Here is a 16,715-nt window from a genome sequence, read left to right on the forward strand (position 1 = left end):
GGAGCTGAAAATCGCCACGTCATCAATATATGCTGCTGCATATTCAGCCCTTCTGGTGTTGAAAATGTGGTTTTCTCTAGAGCTGCAGGTTAAGGGGATCTGCCAGTATCCCTTTCTCTGGTCCAGAGTCGATAAACTTTGCCTTCCCCAGTCTATCTAGAAGTTAGTCGACCCGAGGCATGGGGTACGTATCGAACTTGGTAATAGTTTACCTTCTGGAAGGCCACACAGAAGCAACTGGTGCTGTCTTTCTTGGCCATGTTGACAATAGGACTGCACCACTCGCTCCTGGAAGGCTCCGTCACGCCAAGTTCAAGCATGTCCCATACCTTTTTGCGAACGCCACTTCGTCAACTTTCTGGGATCCGGTACGGTCTCTCTTGTACTGTGACACCTGAAGGAGAGATAATGGCATATTCAACCAAGTCTCTCTCTCTCTCTCTCTCTGTGCAGACTTTTTTTTAATGGAGTGTTTACATGAGAAATCACAAGTGTGAACGAGGTCCAAGTGTGCCTGTATGCTGGAAACAGGTTTCAATCCCTGTTCCTCATTCAAACTCGATGAACACTAAATACCACACCAGTGCAGATGAGTGTCTGTTATCTTCATTTATTTTATATTACTTGTGCAACTTGAGGGTTTACTCTGGTTTCTCAACATCCAGCAGCCGGTTTTTCAAAATTTAAACTGGATAACGCTGATCCAGATTTTGTAATGGCAGATTTTGTGATTGAGATGACTTTTATCTGAGATCATTTTGATCCGTTTTTTCAGAAAATGTCACTGCTGGATTACATTTATCCAGATAATAAATAATCACGATTATGAGATCCAGCGTTTTGAACTGGGCTAGTTCTTAATAGTGTATAGTTTGTTTTTTTTGTTTTTTTTAAAAAAAGAGGCCATTATTTATGATATAACCTAATTTAACAAAAGAATCGAGGCTGTGGTAATAATGAGTAATACACAACTTTATGTATTTTGTTTTATATTATTTTCTTTAACAAAAATCACACAAAATCACTTTTAATGTTAGTGCACATAATGCAAATAATGGTTATTTTATGTATGCCTTCATTGCAGAAATTAAATAGTTAACCCTAAACTGAATAAGGGCGTGTTTTTAGAAATCTTCATCGTCTTCCTCGTCGGGGAGTCCAGCATGACTCAGACAAGCTTTAAGGAGGCGAATGTGAAGAGTCTGCTTTTCTTATTAACGCTATACCACTAAATACATGTTTTCCTTTTTACTTGCATGGATACAAAACTTAAATAAATATGATATTATAACATTGTATTTGGAGATACACAACCTGATTTTCAAAAGGGTCAGAGGGAAACACAGGTCACAAAACGTCTTCGTGACTCCACATAAGCTGCAAAAAGTATTTTCAAAAGTCGTATGTCAATGGCGTAATGGAATTGTAGGCTTTGCGATACACTGACATTTACTTATTACCTGTGCACTCACTGTAAACAACATGAAGCCTACTGTGTGTGTCGCAGTGTAATCAGTCCCCTCATTGTAATTCTGCGTGTCGCAGTGTAATCAGCCCCCCCCTCATTGTAATCCTGTGTATCTCAGTGTAATCACTACCCTCATTGGAATCCTGTGTATCTCAGTGTAATCAATCCTGTCATTGTAATCCTGTGTGTCTCAGTGTAATCAGCCCCCCCTCATTGTAATCATGTGTGTCTCAGTGTAATCAGCCCCCCCTCATTGTAATCCTGTGTGTCACAGTATAATCAATCCCTTCATTGTAATCCTGTGTATCTCAGTGTAATCAATCCCGTCATTGTAATCCTGTCTCAGTGTAATCAGCCCCCCCTCATTGTAATCCTGTGTGTCTCAGTGTAATCAGCCCCCCCTCATTGTAATCCTGTGTGTCACAGTATAATCAATCCCTTCATTGTAATCCTGTGTATCTCAGCGTAATCAATCCCGTCATTGTAATCTTGTGTGTCTCAGTGTAATCAGCCCCTCCTCATTGTAATCCTGTGTGTCTCAGTGTAATCAGCCCCTCCTCATTGTAATCCTGTGTGTCACAGTGTAATCAGCCCCCCTCATTGTAATCCTGTGCTTGTGTCCCTCAGCCAGGGCAGCATGGTTCCCAGCAGTGCACGCAGCTTGCAGACCCCGAACGCTGCCCTGCCTATGATCCAGGAGCAGTGCGGCCCACCCCTCAGCTCCCCCCAGTACTGGTGCTGCTGAGCCGCAGTCACATGGTGCGCTGAAATCAGGGCGCTGTAGCAGCAGCGCTGGAAGGGGATGTGTGGCCCCCCCGAGAACAGGGAGCAGTGGGAGGGGCGCAGGCCGGCCCCCTGCGCACTCAACCCCACGAAGACGTCTTCCAGGGGGCAGCGAGGCGTCAGGTAGGAGGCGAGGTACAGCTTGCGGGCCGCCGAGCTGGACAACACATAGGCCGTGCCGCTGCAGTACTGGGGGAAGCGGTCCTGGGGGTACACCTGGTAAGACACGAAGGACTTGCTTTGAGGGTCCCGGGTCGGAACCACACCCCTGTGAACCCGACCCAGGTACAGGTCCGGACCAGAGAACCAGCTCCCCCTCCAGTCAGCCCACTGCCCAGACCAGCCCCTGCTCCACTCCCCCTCCCACTCCCCCCTCTCCTCTCCCTTCTCCTTTGATTTCCCCCCTTTCTCCTCTCCAACTCTGCTTCCATCTGCCACAGTTTCCCCCCACTCCCCTTCTCCCTTATCCTTGTGGTTCCCCAGTCCTTCCCCGTCCTCCCCCATGGCCAGTCTCTCTAGATAGGGTAGGAGCACCTTGTAGTTCAGCAGAACGTCATCGTCCACCTTGGTGATGAAGGCGGCACGGGGGCAGTACCTGGCAGTCCAGCGCAGCAGAGAGAGGGTCTTGAGAGTCAGGTTTGCATACGAGTCTCTGAAGTTTCCTTGGACGATATCTCCGTGCTGCTCAGCCTCGCTGGCGAGTGCCTGGCGCTGGGCGGGGGAGTCGGGGTTCCCCAGGAGGAACAGCGTGCGCACGGCGCGCCCCCCCACGTTGGTCACGCTGCCCCAGGTTTGGCGGATGGCGTGGCGTGCCGCGTCGTTGGGGGGAGCGCTGGTGACCAGGCTCAGCAGGAAGGGGGCAGTTGGGGTGCAGAAACGCTCGTTGGCCAGCAGGTAGAAGTCCTCCAGCTGGGCGCTCAGGGCCTCCTGCTCCTGCCGCAGCGATGCCAGGGCCCGGGTCCGAGCCTCGGCCGACAGGGCTCCTCCCCACACTCCCCCGCTCATCCACCAGCCCTCGATGTGATCCACATTGAGCAGGCAGTACAGTGCCACGGTCAGCACCAACACACCCCCGCACTTCCCCAGGACCCGAGGCCCACACACCCACCTACGCAGCCGCATCTCAGGGGCCCTGCACCTGGAAATAAAGAAGAGCAACACAGAGCTTTACAAAGAGCAGCTGGAGCAGGGGACAGAGGGGAGCGTGCTGGAGCATCCCTAGGAAACCACACAGTGCAGTAAAGCACAGAGAAGATAATGAACCAGCCCCCTTCTCAAAGCACAGAGAAGAGAATGAACCAGCCCCCTTCTCAAAGCACAGAGAAGATAATGAACCAGCCCCCTTCTCAAAGCACAGAGAAGATAATGAACCAGCCCCCTTCTCAAAGCACAGAGAAGATAATGAACCAGCCCCCTTCTCAAAGCACAGAGAAGATAATGAACCAGCCCCCTTCTCAAAGCACAGAGAAGATAATGAACCAGACCCCTGCTCAAAGCACAGTGAAGATAATGAAGCAGACCCCTTCTCAAAGCACAGAGAAGATAATGAACCAGCCCCCTTCTCAAAGCACAGAGAAGATAATGAACCAGCCCCCTTCTCAAAGCACAGTGAAGATAATGAAGCAGCCCCCTTCTCAAAGCACAGAGAAGATAATGAAGCAGCCCCCTTCTCAAAGCACAGAGAAGATAATGAAGCAGCCCCCTTCTCAAAGCACAGAGAAGATAATGAAGCAGCCCCCTTCTCAAAGCACAGAGAAGATAATGAACCAGCCCCCTTCTCAAAGCACAGAGAAGATAATGAACCAGCCCCCTTCTCAAAGCACAGAGAAGATAATGAACCAGCCCCCTTCTCAAAGCACAGAGAAGATAATGAACCAGCCCCCTTCTCAAAGCACAGAGAAGATAATGAACCAGCCCCCTTCTCAAAGCACAGAGAAGATAATGAACCAGCCCCCTTCTCAAAGCACAGAGAAGATAATGAACCAGCCCCCTTCTCAAAGCACAGAGAAGATAATGAACCAGCCCCCTTCTCAAAGCACAGAGAAGATAATGAACCAGCCCCCTTCTCAAAGCACAGAGAAGATAATGAACCAGCCCCCTTCTCAAAGCACAGAGAAGATAATGAACCAGCCCCCTTCTCAAAGCACAGAGAAGATAATGAACCAGCCCCCTTCTCAAAGCACAGTGAAGATAATGAACCAGCCCCCTTCTCAAAGCACAGAGAAGATAATGAACCAGCCCCCTTCTCAAAGCACAGAGAAGATAATGAACCAGCCCCCTTCTCAAAGCACAGTGAAGATAATGAACCAGCCCCCTTCTCAAAGCACAGAGAAGATAATGAACCAGCCCCCTTCTCAAAGCACAGAGAAGATAATGAACCAGCCCCCTTCTCAAAGCACAGTGAAGATAATGAACCAGCCCCCTTCTCAAAGCACAGAGAAGATAATGAACCAGCCCCCTTCTCAAAGCACAGAGAAGATAATGAACCAGCCCCCTTCTCAAAGCACAGAGAAGATAATGAACCAGCCCCCTTCTCAAAGCACAGAGAAGATAATGAACCAGCCCCCTTCTCAAAGCACAGTGAAGATAATGAAGCAGACCCTTCTCAAAGCACAGAGAAGATAATGAACCAGCCCCCTTCTCAAAGCACAGTGAAGATAATGAACCAGCCCCCTTCTCAAAGCACAGAGAAGATAATGAACCAGCCCCCTTCTCAAAGCACAGAGAAGATAATGAACCAGCCCCCTTCTCAAAGCACAGAGAAGATAATGAAGCAGCCCCCTTCTCAAAGCACAGAGAAGATAATGAAGCAGCCCCCTTCTCAAAGCACAGAGAAGATAATGAAGCAGCCCCCTTCTCAAAGCACAGAGAAGATAATGAACCAGCCCCCTTCTCAAAGCACAGTGAAGATAATGAACCAGCCCCCTTCTCAAAGCACAGTGAAGATAATGAAGCAGCCCCCTTCTCAAAGCACAGAGAAGATAATGAACCAGCCCCCTTCTCAAAGCACAGAGAAGATAATGAACCAGCCCCCTTCTCAAAGCACAGTGAAGATAATGAACCAGCCCCCTTCTCAAAGCACAGAGAAGATAATGAACCAGCCCCCTTCTCAAAGCACAGTGAAGATAATGAACCAGCCCCCTTCTCAAAGCACAGAGAAGATAATGAACCAGCCCCCTTCTCAAAGCACAGAGAAGATAATGAACCAGCCCCCTTCTCAAAGCACAGAGAAGATAATGAACCAGCCCCCTTCTCAAAGCACAGAGAAGATAATGAACCAGCCCCCTTCTCAAAGCACAGAGAAGATAATGAACCAGCCCCCTTCTCAAAGCACAGAGAAGATAATGAACCAGCCCCCTTCTCAAAGCACAGAGAAGATAATGAACCAGCCCCCTTCTCAAAGCACAGAGAAGATAATGAACCAGCCCCCTTCTCAAAGCACAGAGAAGATAATGAAGCAGCCCCCTTCTCAAAGCACAGAGAAGATAATGAAGCAGCCCCCTTCTCAAAGCACAGAGAAGATAATGAAGCAGCCCCCTTCTCAAAGCACAGTGAAGATAATGAAGCAGCCCCCTTCTCAAAGCACAGTGAAGATAATGAACCAGCCCCCTTCTCAAAGCACAGAGAAGATAATGAACCAGCCCCCTGCTCAAAGCACAGTGAAGATAATGAAGCAGACCCTTCTCAAAGCACAGAGAAGATAATGAACCAGCCCCCTTCTCAAAGCACAGTGAAGATAATGAAGCAGCCCCCTTCTCAAAGCACAGAGAAGATAATGAAGCAGCCCCCTTCTCAAAGCACAGAGAAGATAATGAAGCAGACCCTTCTCAACGTGCAAATATATACAGACATCATCATTACCAAGAATGTTTTACATAATTATTATACCAAATTAATCACGATACATTACAGATTCTAAATTACTTTGCGTTAAAATACATAGCACACTCTCGCATCTCTGTTTATCAATGGTGTTATCTATATTACCGTCGACACACTGCAGTTTGAGGTTCAAGCTACAGCTGCATCTTTTAAGTGGGTGGAAGCTGAAAATACTTTTTAATAGCATAACTCTATTTACCTTGAGTATTTCAATTGTGGGGAAACCCCAACATCTCCAGAAATATATTTCAAGGGCAATTCTCAAACCCTAATGTGCAATGCTGCCTCAGGGGCCTTTTGTATAGGGATCTGATCCTGGATTCAGGCTCAGATCTGAGGGGAGCTTCAGTGCTCTCTGAAGTGCTACACATCAAAAACAGTCTTGAAGCCCAGGTGTTAAATCTGGAAGAAAAAAACAACGCAGAATCGATACGGGTCAGAATAATGGACAAAAATTCAAAGGTCATAATAATAGGGGCATGCTATAGACTGCCAGATTCAGGCGCCGAGCAATAAAGCCTGGCTAAGAGATACAAATGGCAAAATCATAGATGAAGAAAAAAAAATAGCAAATATATTAAATGATTACTTTTCACAAGTTTTTATAAAGGAGGATATGGACAACATGCCCCACATGTCATCCAGTTCCTATCCAGTTTTAAATAACTTTAGCATAACTGAGGCAGAAGTGTTAAAGGGACTAGGAGCTCTTAAAATAAACAAATCCCCCGGGCCGGACGAGATCCTCCCAATAGTACTCAAAGAAATGAAAGAAGTTATTTACAAACTGCTAACCAAGATCATGCAGCAGTCTCTTGACACAGGGGTGGTACCAACAGACTGGAGAATTGCAAACGTAATACCCATCCATAAAAAAGGAAACAAAACTGAACCAGATAACTACAGACCAATAAGCCTGACTTCTATTATATGTAATGTGAGCAGGGAGAGGGTTAAATTCCTCCCTGCTTCAGAAAAAAAAAATGTGCAAATGCACGTTTTTTGCTTAATTTGATTGGTTTTGTTTAATTATTGTTAATTATCACCTGCACCTGCCTATCATTGAGAGCCAGGTGCAGGGTATTTGAGGAGAGCAGTCAGTCTGCTCAGGGCTGCCGCTGTGTAGAGAGCCCGATTGATGGTGTGTAAAGCCTTTTTGCAGTGTTGGTTTAAAAACTGTGTGTTTTGTTTGATTTTTTGTTTAACAGGTAAACAGCTTAGCTGTTCTGTTTTGCAGTTCAAGTTCCTGTCTATGGTAGCCAGTGCTCGTATATAGCTAGGTTTCTGTTTTCCGTTTTGCTTATTTTGCACTACTAAAAATCTTAGCTTGCAAGCACTTTCAAAAACCTCCATCACTGAGTCTGGGTTGGTACTTTAAAAGGGCGAACCCGACCCACGAACCCGAAGTAGGCAGACAGCGGTTTGGTTTCTTGACGTTCCAGTGAGATTTATTAATAAACATTAAAATTATATATATATATATATATATATATATATATATATATATATATATATATATATATATATAGATAGATAGATAGATATATCGCCTCTGTTACAGTAACAGTATCGTGGGAGACAGTCAACATGGTTTTAGGAAAGGGAGACAGTGTCTAACTAACCTGCTTGATTTTTTTGAGGATGCAACATCCATCATGGATAATTGCAATGCATATGACATGGTTTATTTAGATTTCCAGAAAGCTTTTGACAAAGTCCCGCATAAAAGATTAATTCTCAAACTGAACGCAGTAGGGATTCAAGGAAATGCATGCACATGGATTAGGGAGTGGTTAACATGTAGAAAACAGAAAGTACTGATTACAGGAGAAAACTCAGAATGGAGTGAGGTAACCAGTGGAGTACCACAGGGATCAGTATTAGGTCCTCTGCTATTCCTGATCTACATTAATGATTTAGATTCTGGTATAGTAAGCAAACTTGTTAAATTTGCAGACGACACAAAAATAGGAGGAGTGGCAAACACTGTTGCAGCAGAAAGGCCATTCAAAATGATCTAGACAAGATTCAGAACTGGGCAGACACATGGCAAATGACATTTAATAGAGAAAAGTGTAAGGTACTGCACGCAGGAAATAAAAATGTGCATTATAAATATCATATGGGAGATACTGAAATTGGAGAAGGAATCCAAGAAAAAGACCTAGGAGTTTTTATTGACACAGAAATGTCTTCATCTAGACAATGTGGGGAAGCTATAAAAAAGGCCAACAAAATGCTCGGATATATTGTTAAAAGTGTTGAATTTAAATTAAGGGAAGTAATGTTAAAACTGTACAATGCATTAGTAAGACCTCATCTTGAATATTGTGTTCAGTTCTGGTCACCTCGCTACAAAAAGGATATTGCTGCTCTAGAAAGAGTGCAAAGAAGAGAGACCAGAATGATTCCAGGTTTAAAAGGCATGTCATATGCAGACAGGCTAAAAGAATTGAATCTGTTCAGTCTTGAACAAAGAAGACTACGTGGCGACCTGATTCAAGCATTCAAAATTCTAAAAGGTACTGACAGTGTCAACCCAAGGGACTTTTTCAACCTGAAAAGAAACAAGGACCAGGGGTCACAAATGGAGTTTAGACAAAGCGGCATTCAGAACAGAAAATAGGAGACACTTTTTTTTTTTTTTTACACAGAGAATTATGGGGATCTGGAACCAACTCCCCAGTAATGTTGTTGAAGCTGACACCCTGGGATCCTTCAAGAAGCTGCTTGATGAGATTTTGGGATCAATAAGCTACTAACAACCAAATGAGCAAGAGGGGCTGAATTGCCTCCTCTCGTTTGTAAACTTTCTTATGTTCTCATGAATAATACAGCTGTTTGCCACATTAATAAACTCAGGAAAACATGGTGCCAACAACGTATTGTTTTTAATGATTTACGCAGGAATGCCTTTAGATCTGTTAATTAGACATACAAGGGAGGCAAGGTTTGGTTATACTTGTGTAGCATATTAATGAACATATTATTATAACACTAATAAACATATTAACTAGAAAATCTTCATGCATTTGTATAAAAAAACGCACTAGTGTACATGCTATAACAGTGACATCCCTGCTGCCGTTATGTATTTATTATTATTAAATACAGTATTGTACGCTAACATGGACATTGAACTTGCCTGTCAAAATTGTTGGTAAGCTTCTTTGCAGCGACAGAAACGCAGGATCCCACGCACTGTGATTAAGCCTGTGCTAGTCTGTCGTCTTCCTCAAATGGAAGTTCGTCTGTAATGCGGCGGCTGAGGCGAGGCAATAAACACGCAGTCTTTGCAGCCTTTATTCTATCTGCGGCGTTTCACATAACCCGGACCCCGTCCCTTGCTATAGATACAATCTGTCCGTCCAGCAGCCATAGCGTTGAAGCGAATAAGGACCGCTACAGTAAGACACGCATCCGAACTCGTCTGGTCTCCCTCATTCTCGCGTGATCCCCACTATTCAGAGCTAGCAACGAGCTGAGATATTATTCCATGACACATTTTCACATGCGTGTGGTCAAATTCCAACACACTTTGCAGGGAAAGGCTTATTACTGGCAACAAAAAAAAAAATGCACCAAGACCGTTTCGGCTATCAAAAAAGGGTGTGTGTGTGTGTGTGTGTTCAGTGTCAGTCAGTGTCAGTCAGTGTGAGGGTGTGTGCCCCCCCCATGTTGCTGATAACGCTTGCACAGCTATTATTCCTGGCGTGTCCTGATAGCGCCGCGACTGCGCACAAGACTGTGTTGCTCACTGGGAATTAGTATAGCGCACACACACACACACACACACACACACACACACACACACAATTTATGAACTGTTAACGTAACTTTTACGAAGTATTTAATCGAAGAGCTTAGTCTGATGCAGAATTGTTTTTCTTCTCCCAAAAAATGTTAAAAAAAAGAACAGCAAGTACGGAGCTAGTTCAAAATGTAATTATTTTCTCGAATTAATAAACGATAAATGCAGTTTTTCTAAACGTGAAATTGAATGTTGAGGAGGAACACTTTGCAATAAAATCACATACAGATTGAACACAATTTATTAACACCCCCCCCCCCCCCCCCCCCCCCCCCGCAAGTCACGCACATCAGCAAACACCGCGGAATCCGTGACACCCGCAACACCGCCACTAAATCCCAGCCTAGCCATAAGTGCACGTCTATTTATTAATTAGTTAGAAGATGAAGAAAAAAACAAACGAAAGCGAAAGAGCGTTTGGGCTAAGAAGTGGCTCTTACTGCGACATGCGACAGGAAAAGGGCTGCTTTCATAGTGCTGAATGAGCTTCAAAGCGACGACACAACCAGTTAGAGTTGAGAACGAGTACACTATACAGTAATACGATATATTTGATTTATTTATTGACAGATGCCATGTATATAAAAGCTTGAAAAATAGTAACTCTTCCAGCATTGGTTGTTATAAAAATACTACCAAATTAAAGGTGTGTTGACCAACCTTCATAAAACTTCATGAGAAGTATTTCTTTGTCCTGCTTGAATTCAAATGTTCACAGAGAGCCCTGAGTCTGGACTCGAACCCGGGACCCTGGAGCTATGAGTCAACACAACATTGAGAATTGTTGATATCAAAAATAGCATTGCTGGTATCAGTATTAAAATTGCTGATATCAGCAACTGAGGATCAAAGGTTAAAACGGCTTGTTATATGTGTGTGTGTGTGTGTGTGTGTGTGTGTTGCTTCAAAAGCTAGTCTAGAGTTAAAACGCACTGACCTTTTATTTTCTTTCAGTCGATGTGTTTTTGTGTATAAGGATGCAGGAGACTTGGCCGGTGATTCGTTTGTAGCCACTGTATACATAACGCAACCAAAGAAGGCGCCCATTGCCATGCAGTACAAATACAACAAAATTGCTGTATTGTATTGTATGGCACTATTTTATTGTATTATATGGCACTGTATTGTATTGTATGGCAATCCTACAATATTAAAGGTTCATGCATTCATTTATTTCAAATTTGTATCTCTATATAAAACATGGGACATCTCCTTGGGACAGATGCCTGTGTATGCAATATACAGCTCTGGAAAAAATTAAGAGACCACTGCAAAACTTACATCTACAAAACTAGTAAACTACAAAAGACCACTACTTGGCTTGATTCATGCGCCCTTCACAAAGACAAATCTGCCCGATTCCAGCCTTGCTGAAGCACCCCCAGATGAGTCCAATTTTCAGCTTTGCCCAACACCTGGTCGTCTAATGGTTAGATGGAGACCTGGAGAGGCCTACAAGCCACAGTGTCTCGCACCCACTGTGAAATGTGGTGGAGGATCGTGATGATCTGGGGGTGCTTCAGCAAGGCTGGAATCGGGCAGCTTTGGCATGAATCAAGCCAAGTACAAGGTTGTCCTGGAAGAAAACTTGCTTCCTTCTGCTCTGACAATGTTCCCCAACTCTGAGGATTGGTTTTTCCAGCAGGACAATGCTCCATGCCACACAGCCAGGTCAATCAAGGTGTGGGTGGAGGACCACCAGATCAAGACCCTGTCATGGCCAGCCCAATCTCCAGACCTGAACCCCATTGAAAACCTTTGGAATGTGATCAAGAGGAAGATGGATGGTCACTAGCCATCAAACAAAGCCGAGCTGCTTGAATTTTTGCACCAGGAGTGGCATAAAGTCACCCAACATCAATGTGAAAGACTGGTGGAGAGCATGCCAAGATGCATGAAAGCTGTGATTGAAAATCAGGGTTATTCCACCAAATATTGATTTCTGAACTCTTCCTAAGTTAAAACATTAGTATTGTGTTGTTTAAAAATGAATATGAACTTATTTTCTTTGCATTATTCGAGGTCTGACAACACTGCATCTTTTTTGTTATTTTGACCAGTTGTCATTTTCTGACAATATTTTTATTTGGAATTTGGGAGAAATGTTGTCAGTAGTTTATAGAATAAAACAAAAATGTTAATTTTACCCAAACACGTACCTATAAATAGTAAAACCAGAGAAACTGATAATTTTGCAGTGGTCTCTTAATTTTTTCCAGAGCTGTATATATATATATATATAGAGAGAGAGAGAGAGAGAGAGAGAGAGAGAGAGAGAGCTGTTTGCTTTTCATAAGTGACATGGTGCCTGCAGCATCTTCAGTGCTAGTGTATCGATGATAATATGCAGGGATTGAAGTGTTAGGGTTTTATTTTCCAAATCCCTACCTCCCATTAAATGTTAATTAGTGGTTGTTAAGCTCCTAATAAATATAACTACTGATTACAGGCTGGTTTTAAGATTGGTTGTTTCTTTGCTACAAATCCGGGAGATTGTATACTGAAAATAAATTACACTGTCAGGACAACGAGTGAAAATAACAAAAGCACAACGCTAAACAACACGACTGCAAGAATGAAATGCAGTTTGGTCAGCGATAAGACATTGACGTCATGTGTCGGGTTTGTTTGAGATACAGATTAAGCGAAACAGAATCAGGCTCTGTCAAGATGTGAAGGTCAAAACAAGTGGCATTGTTTTGTAATGAATAGCTTTCTGAGTTTAATTAGGAAACAGAATCGGCGCAAAGTAAGTTTAAATGGACGTCATGTGATCAAAAATAAAACCCGAAAACGTCTATGTAGTGGAAGGTCCTTCAGTAATATGGCGGCTCTGATCTCGGTGGCACTTTGGTACTGCGCAGAAGCCACGTCCCTTCACTAAGATGGCGCCCTTTTCACTCTCACAGTCATTTCTTTTGCGACACAAATTGGTTTCCGGTCGCAGCGGCGAGGCGAGTCCATGAGAAGTCGTTTGAAACAGACAAGCCAGCTTTATTCACCATCAAAATCAGCTTCACAGTAATATTCATCAGCACAACTTTAACACCGAGCGCTAGAAGATGGCCGACGTTATTCAGAAGAAACTGCAAAGCGAAGTCGAAAAATACCAGCAAATCCAAAAAGGTAACAAAACAAGAAAAATGAATGTAAAAATGAAATGCGTACAATAAAAGGCACGTTTACGCGTCTGTTGTAATTAGCCGCTTCTAGTCCTGGCCGAGTCGCATGGTCGAGACGCTGACGCCACAGTGTCAGAAGATACAGTTGCCTGCAATTTGAATGTGGTGTTGAGACATTATTGAAAGATAACGTTACATTTGCAGAGACGCACAATCCTGTTCAGTTTGACACTGCAATACTTCCTTCTTGATGTCTGTTGGTTTACTGCATTCTTCTAGTGCTGCACTGTTGAAGTACCCGTGCTGTCTGTGTGGGCAGAAGTGAATAAACTGAACTAAACTAACCCTGGTTCAGTACGATATCATACCTTCTTGCTGGTGTGTGTGTTAGTTTCAGACCTGAGGTCAGTTATAATTATACAGTGATTACAATCACAGCAGAATTGTTTGCTGACATTATAATGACAATGCTGTTTTGTTCAGTTACAATCAGTTACAATGGTGCTGCAGTGATTGCAATTATAATAACACTAAAGGTGTCAGACAGTAGAGCACATTAACATGCTTGCTGTGTCTATTCTACAGGTACAAATACACACACACACCAGAGAATGCTTTCTCAATTCTACCCAGCAGCGATCACACACACACACTAGAGAACACTTTCTCAATTCTACCCAGCAGTGATACCAGGTGCAAACACACACACTAGAGAACACTTTCTCAATTCTACCCAGCAGTGATCACAGGTACAAATATACACACACACACACACTATAGAACGCTTTATCAATTCTACCCAGCAGTGATACCAGGTGCAAACACACACACTAGAGAACACTTTCTCAATTCTACTCAGCAGCGATACCAGGTACAAACACACACACACAATAGAGAACGCTTTCTCAGTTCTACTCAACAGTGATCACAGGTACAAATACACACACACACACTCACACACACACACACACTAGAGAATGCTTTCTCAGTTCTACCCAGCAGCAGTACCAGGTACAAATGCACACACACACACACTAGAGAACGCTTTCTCAATTCTACCCAGATGTGGAGGTGGAGAGGTCATTGAAAATCTGAGAAGACTGTCTCTCAATGTAAAACACACCACGGCACTCAGAATGAGTTCAATTACGAATACACTGGAATTGCAGTGAATTGCACATGACACATTTACAAATGGAATTGAGACCAGGTCTGGGTAGTTTACTACATTCTTTCAGAGTTTAGTTTCATTGAAGCTGCGGACAGAGACAGGGACACAGAGACAGTCATTTGGACAGTCTTGTACACAATGTAATTCAGATACGTTGGTATAATTCCTTCTTGGTGTGTGTTTTCTTCAGTCTCCTGTTTATTCAAATCCAGTACCTCTGATTCCCCAGTAATATTGAGACACTCTCTCTCTCTCCAGACCTCAGTAAGAGCATGTCCGCTCGACAGAAGCTTGAGGCTCAGCTGACAGAAAACAACATTGTGAAAGAGGTGAGCCTGAGAGCGATTCAGTATTCAGCAGCAGGAGATCCAGTCTGTCTGATGTTTTCCTGCGTTGAGAAGCACGAGTTCTTATACAAGCTGAACTCCTGCCCTGCTGGTAATGTGAGACCAGGGTCGGGGTCAAGTCCTGTTTCACTGCCGAGTCCTGTTTAAAACCAGCTCCCATTCCCTTTTAACCAATTCCAGCACGTCTTTGATCACAGTTTAAACTGCAGCGTTGTGTCCAAATGAGCTGCTCACAGTGGCAACACATTCACTTCAATTGAAGTCTCTCTCTGTTGGTCAATTCAATTGGAAAGCAGTTGTGAACAAACACAACGATTATCATGTCTCAAATATTGATTGCTCATATGAAATCAAATCACTGGAGCTGAAAACCTGGGAACATTGTCAAAATCAATGTAAAATAGTAGTATTGTTATTTGTTTATTTAGCAGACACCTTTATCCAAGGCAACTTAGAGACTAGAGTGTGTGAACTATCAGCGGCAGGGTCACTTACAACAATGTCTCACCCCAAAGATGGAGCACAAGGAGGTGAAGTGACATGCTCAGGGTCACACAGTGAGCGAGCCTGGGTTTGAACCGGGGACCGGTCCTGGTTACAAGCCCTTTTCTTTAACCACAGGACTCGTTAAGAGAAAAGGAACACACAGGCAAAAATGGTCACAAGCAGGAGACTTTTTAGAGGTTGCCTAAATGCAGTTGCCTGATTAAAGCACAAAGTGGGCCAACGTTTCGACACCTGTTGTTTCTATATGACTGATTACTGAGCGGAAATTGAAATTCTCACACCAAGGTTTTCATGCAGGTGGGTATGTAAAGGATATAATTGAGAAATGTTGAGGTGTTGTAATAAGTGTGCACACTGCTGCAGCTGTGCTGTTTAATCTGAGCGTGTGTGTCCCTGACTCAGGAACTGGACCTGCTGGACTCTCAGAACCTGGTGTACAAGCTCATCGGACCTGTGCTGGTAAAACAAGACCTGGAGGAGGCCAAGGGGACCGTGGGGAAGAGACTGGAGTACATCAACGGAGAGATGTGAGAGGAGCTGGAGAGTCTGACCCTGTGTGTGTCTCTGAGCCCGTGTGTCTGTGTCTCTGACCCTGTGTTTCTGACCCTGGATGTTTGTGTGTGTCTCTCTGACCCTGTGTCTCTGATCCTGTGTGTGTGTCTCTCTGACCCTGTGTCTCTGACTCTGTGTTTCTGGCCCTGTGTGTGTGTGTCTGTCTCTCTGACCCTATGTGTCTCCACAGTAAGCGGTATGAGACTCAGATGAAGGAGATGGAGAAGCGATCGGAACGACACCGCGAGGTTCTGGCCGGCCTGCAGCAGGAGTACCAGAAGAGTCAGGGGAAAGTACCTGTCAAGGTCTAGAGCCAGGCAACCATCACACTGAGACATTGAGACAGAGTGACAGACACACACAGACTGAGAAATACACATACACACACACACACACGTGCTGACTGAGACACACACACAGAGTCTGACACTGAATCCATTCATTTTATTAGCTCTTGTTTTGCTGAGTGACTCGCAGGACTTGTCAGATTGATGACCAATGGGATGATGACGGTGATGTCAGTGCTGCTTGCTGTCCCATCATGCAATGCGCTGGCTGCACTCTGTTCAAGATCTTATTTTATGTTACTTTGCATTTCTGTATAGCTGCAGAATAAAACAAAAACACAGTCTGCATATCTCAGTGTCTGGAGTTGTGGTGTTGTTAGTATTGCTGTCACAATAAAAACATTGCAAGATAAATTATGTGATTATGAACAAGTCTTGCTTCACAATTACAGCAGTTGAATGAAACCACCCCTCATGCTAATGATTGGTCACTTCGTGGGGATAAAACCCGCCCCCTCGTGTGGGTGGCAAGCTTTAAAGAAGTTTTCATTGGCCAAATGAAATTGAAAGATCAATTGGCAAACAGTAAATGACTTGCGCAGTTAATTGTTTTTCAAATTAATAATGAATTTAAGAATTAAAGATTTAATTTGGACCCTTATAATGCTCCATAGAAGGGTCTAGGTAAGTGAGTGAGAGACTGTTGGAATGAAAACCAGCAGACACAGGGGTTCCCCAGGACCAGGGCTGGGAACCTCTGTCTTAGTGTAATTCCTATCGAGAAT

At 44.0% G+C, this 16,715-nt stretch overlaps 3 protein-coding genes across 3 annotated transcripts in view; 2 read left to right on the plus strand and 1 right to left on the minus strand.

Moving 5' to 3' along the window:
• The window catches only part of LOC121304304 (zinc finger protein OZF-like), a 727,904-nt gene that overhangs the window by 231,617 nt on the left and 479,572 nt on the right, over positions 1-16,715 (plus strand). The gene's annotated exons all lie outside the window — the stretch shown is intronic.
• b3galt4 (UDP-Gal:betaGlcNAc beta 1,3-galactosyltransferase, polypeptide 4) lies at positions 408-9,809 on the minus strand. Its single transcript, XM_041235418.1, has 2 exons — positions 9,279-9,809; positions 408-3,389 (listed from the first exon to the last, which is right to left on the minus strand). The coding sequence occupies exon 2, from the start codon at positions 3,371-3,373 to the stop codon at positions 2,066-2,068; it is 1,308 nt and encodes a 435-aa protein (XP_041091352.1). The 5' UTR covers positions 3,374-3,389; positions 9,279-9,809; the 3' UTR covers positions 408-2,065.
• Positions 12,816-16,278, plus strand: pfdn6 (prefoldin subunit 6). The gene is made up of 4 exons (XM_041235415.1): positions 12,816-13,070; positions 14,496-14,566; positions 15,494-15,618; positions 15,834-16,278. Exons 1-4 carry the CDS (start codon positions 13,007-13,009, stop codon positions 15,952-15,954), a joined length of 381 nt encoding a protein of 126 aa, XP_041091349.1. The 5' UTR covers positions 12,816-13,006; the 3' UTR covers positions 15,955-16,278.

This window comes from Polyodon spathula, chromosome 37 (genome assembly GCF_017654505.1).
Source record: "Polyodon spathula isolate WHYD16114869_AA chromosome 37, ASM1765450v1, whole genome shotgun sequence".
Taxonomy (NCBI): Eukaryota; Metazoa; Chordata; class Actinopteri; order Acipenseriformes; family Polyodontidae; genus Polyodon; species Polyodon spathula.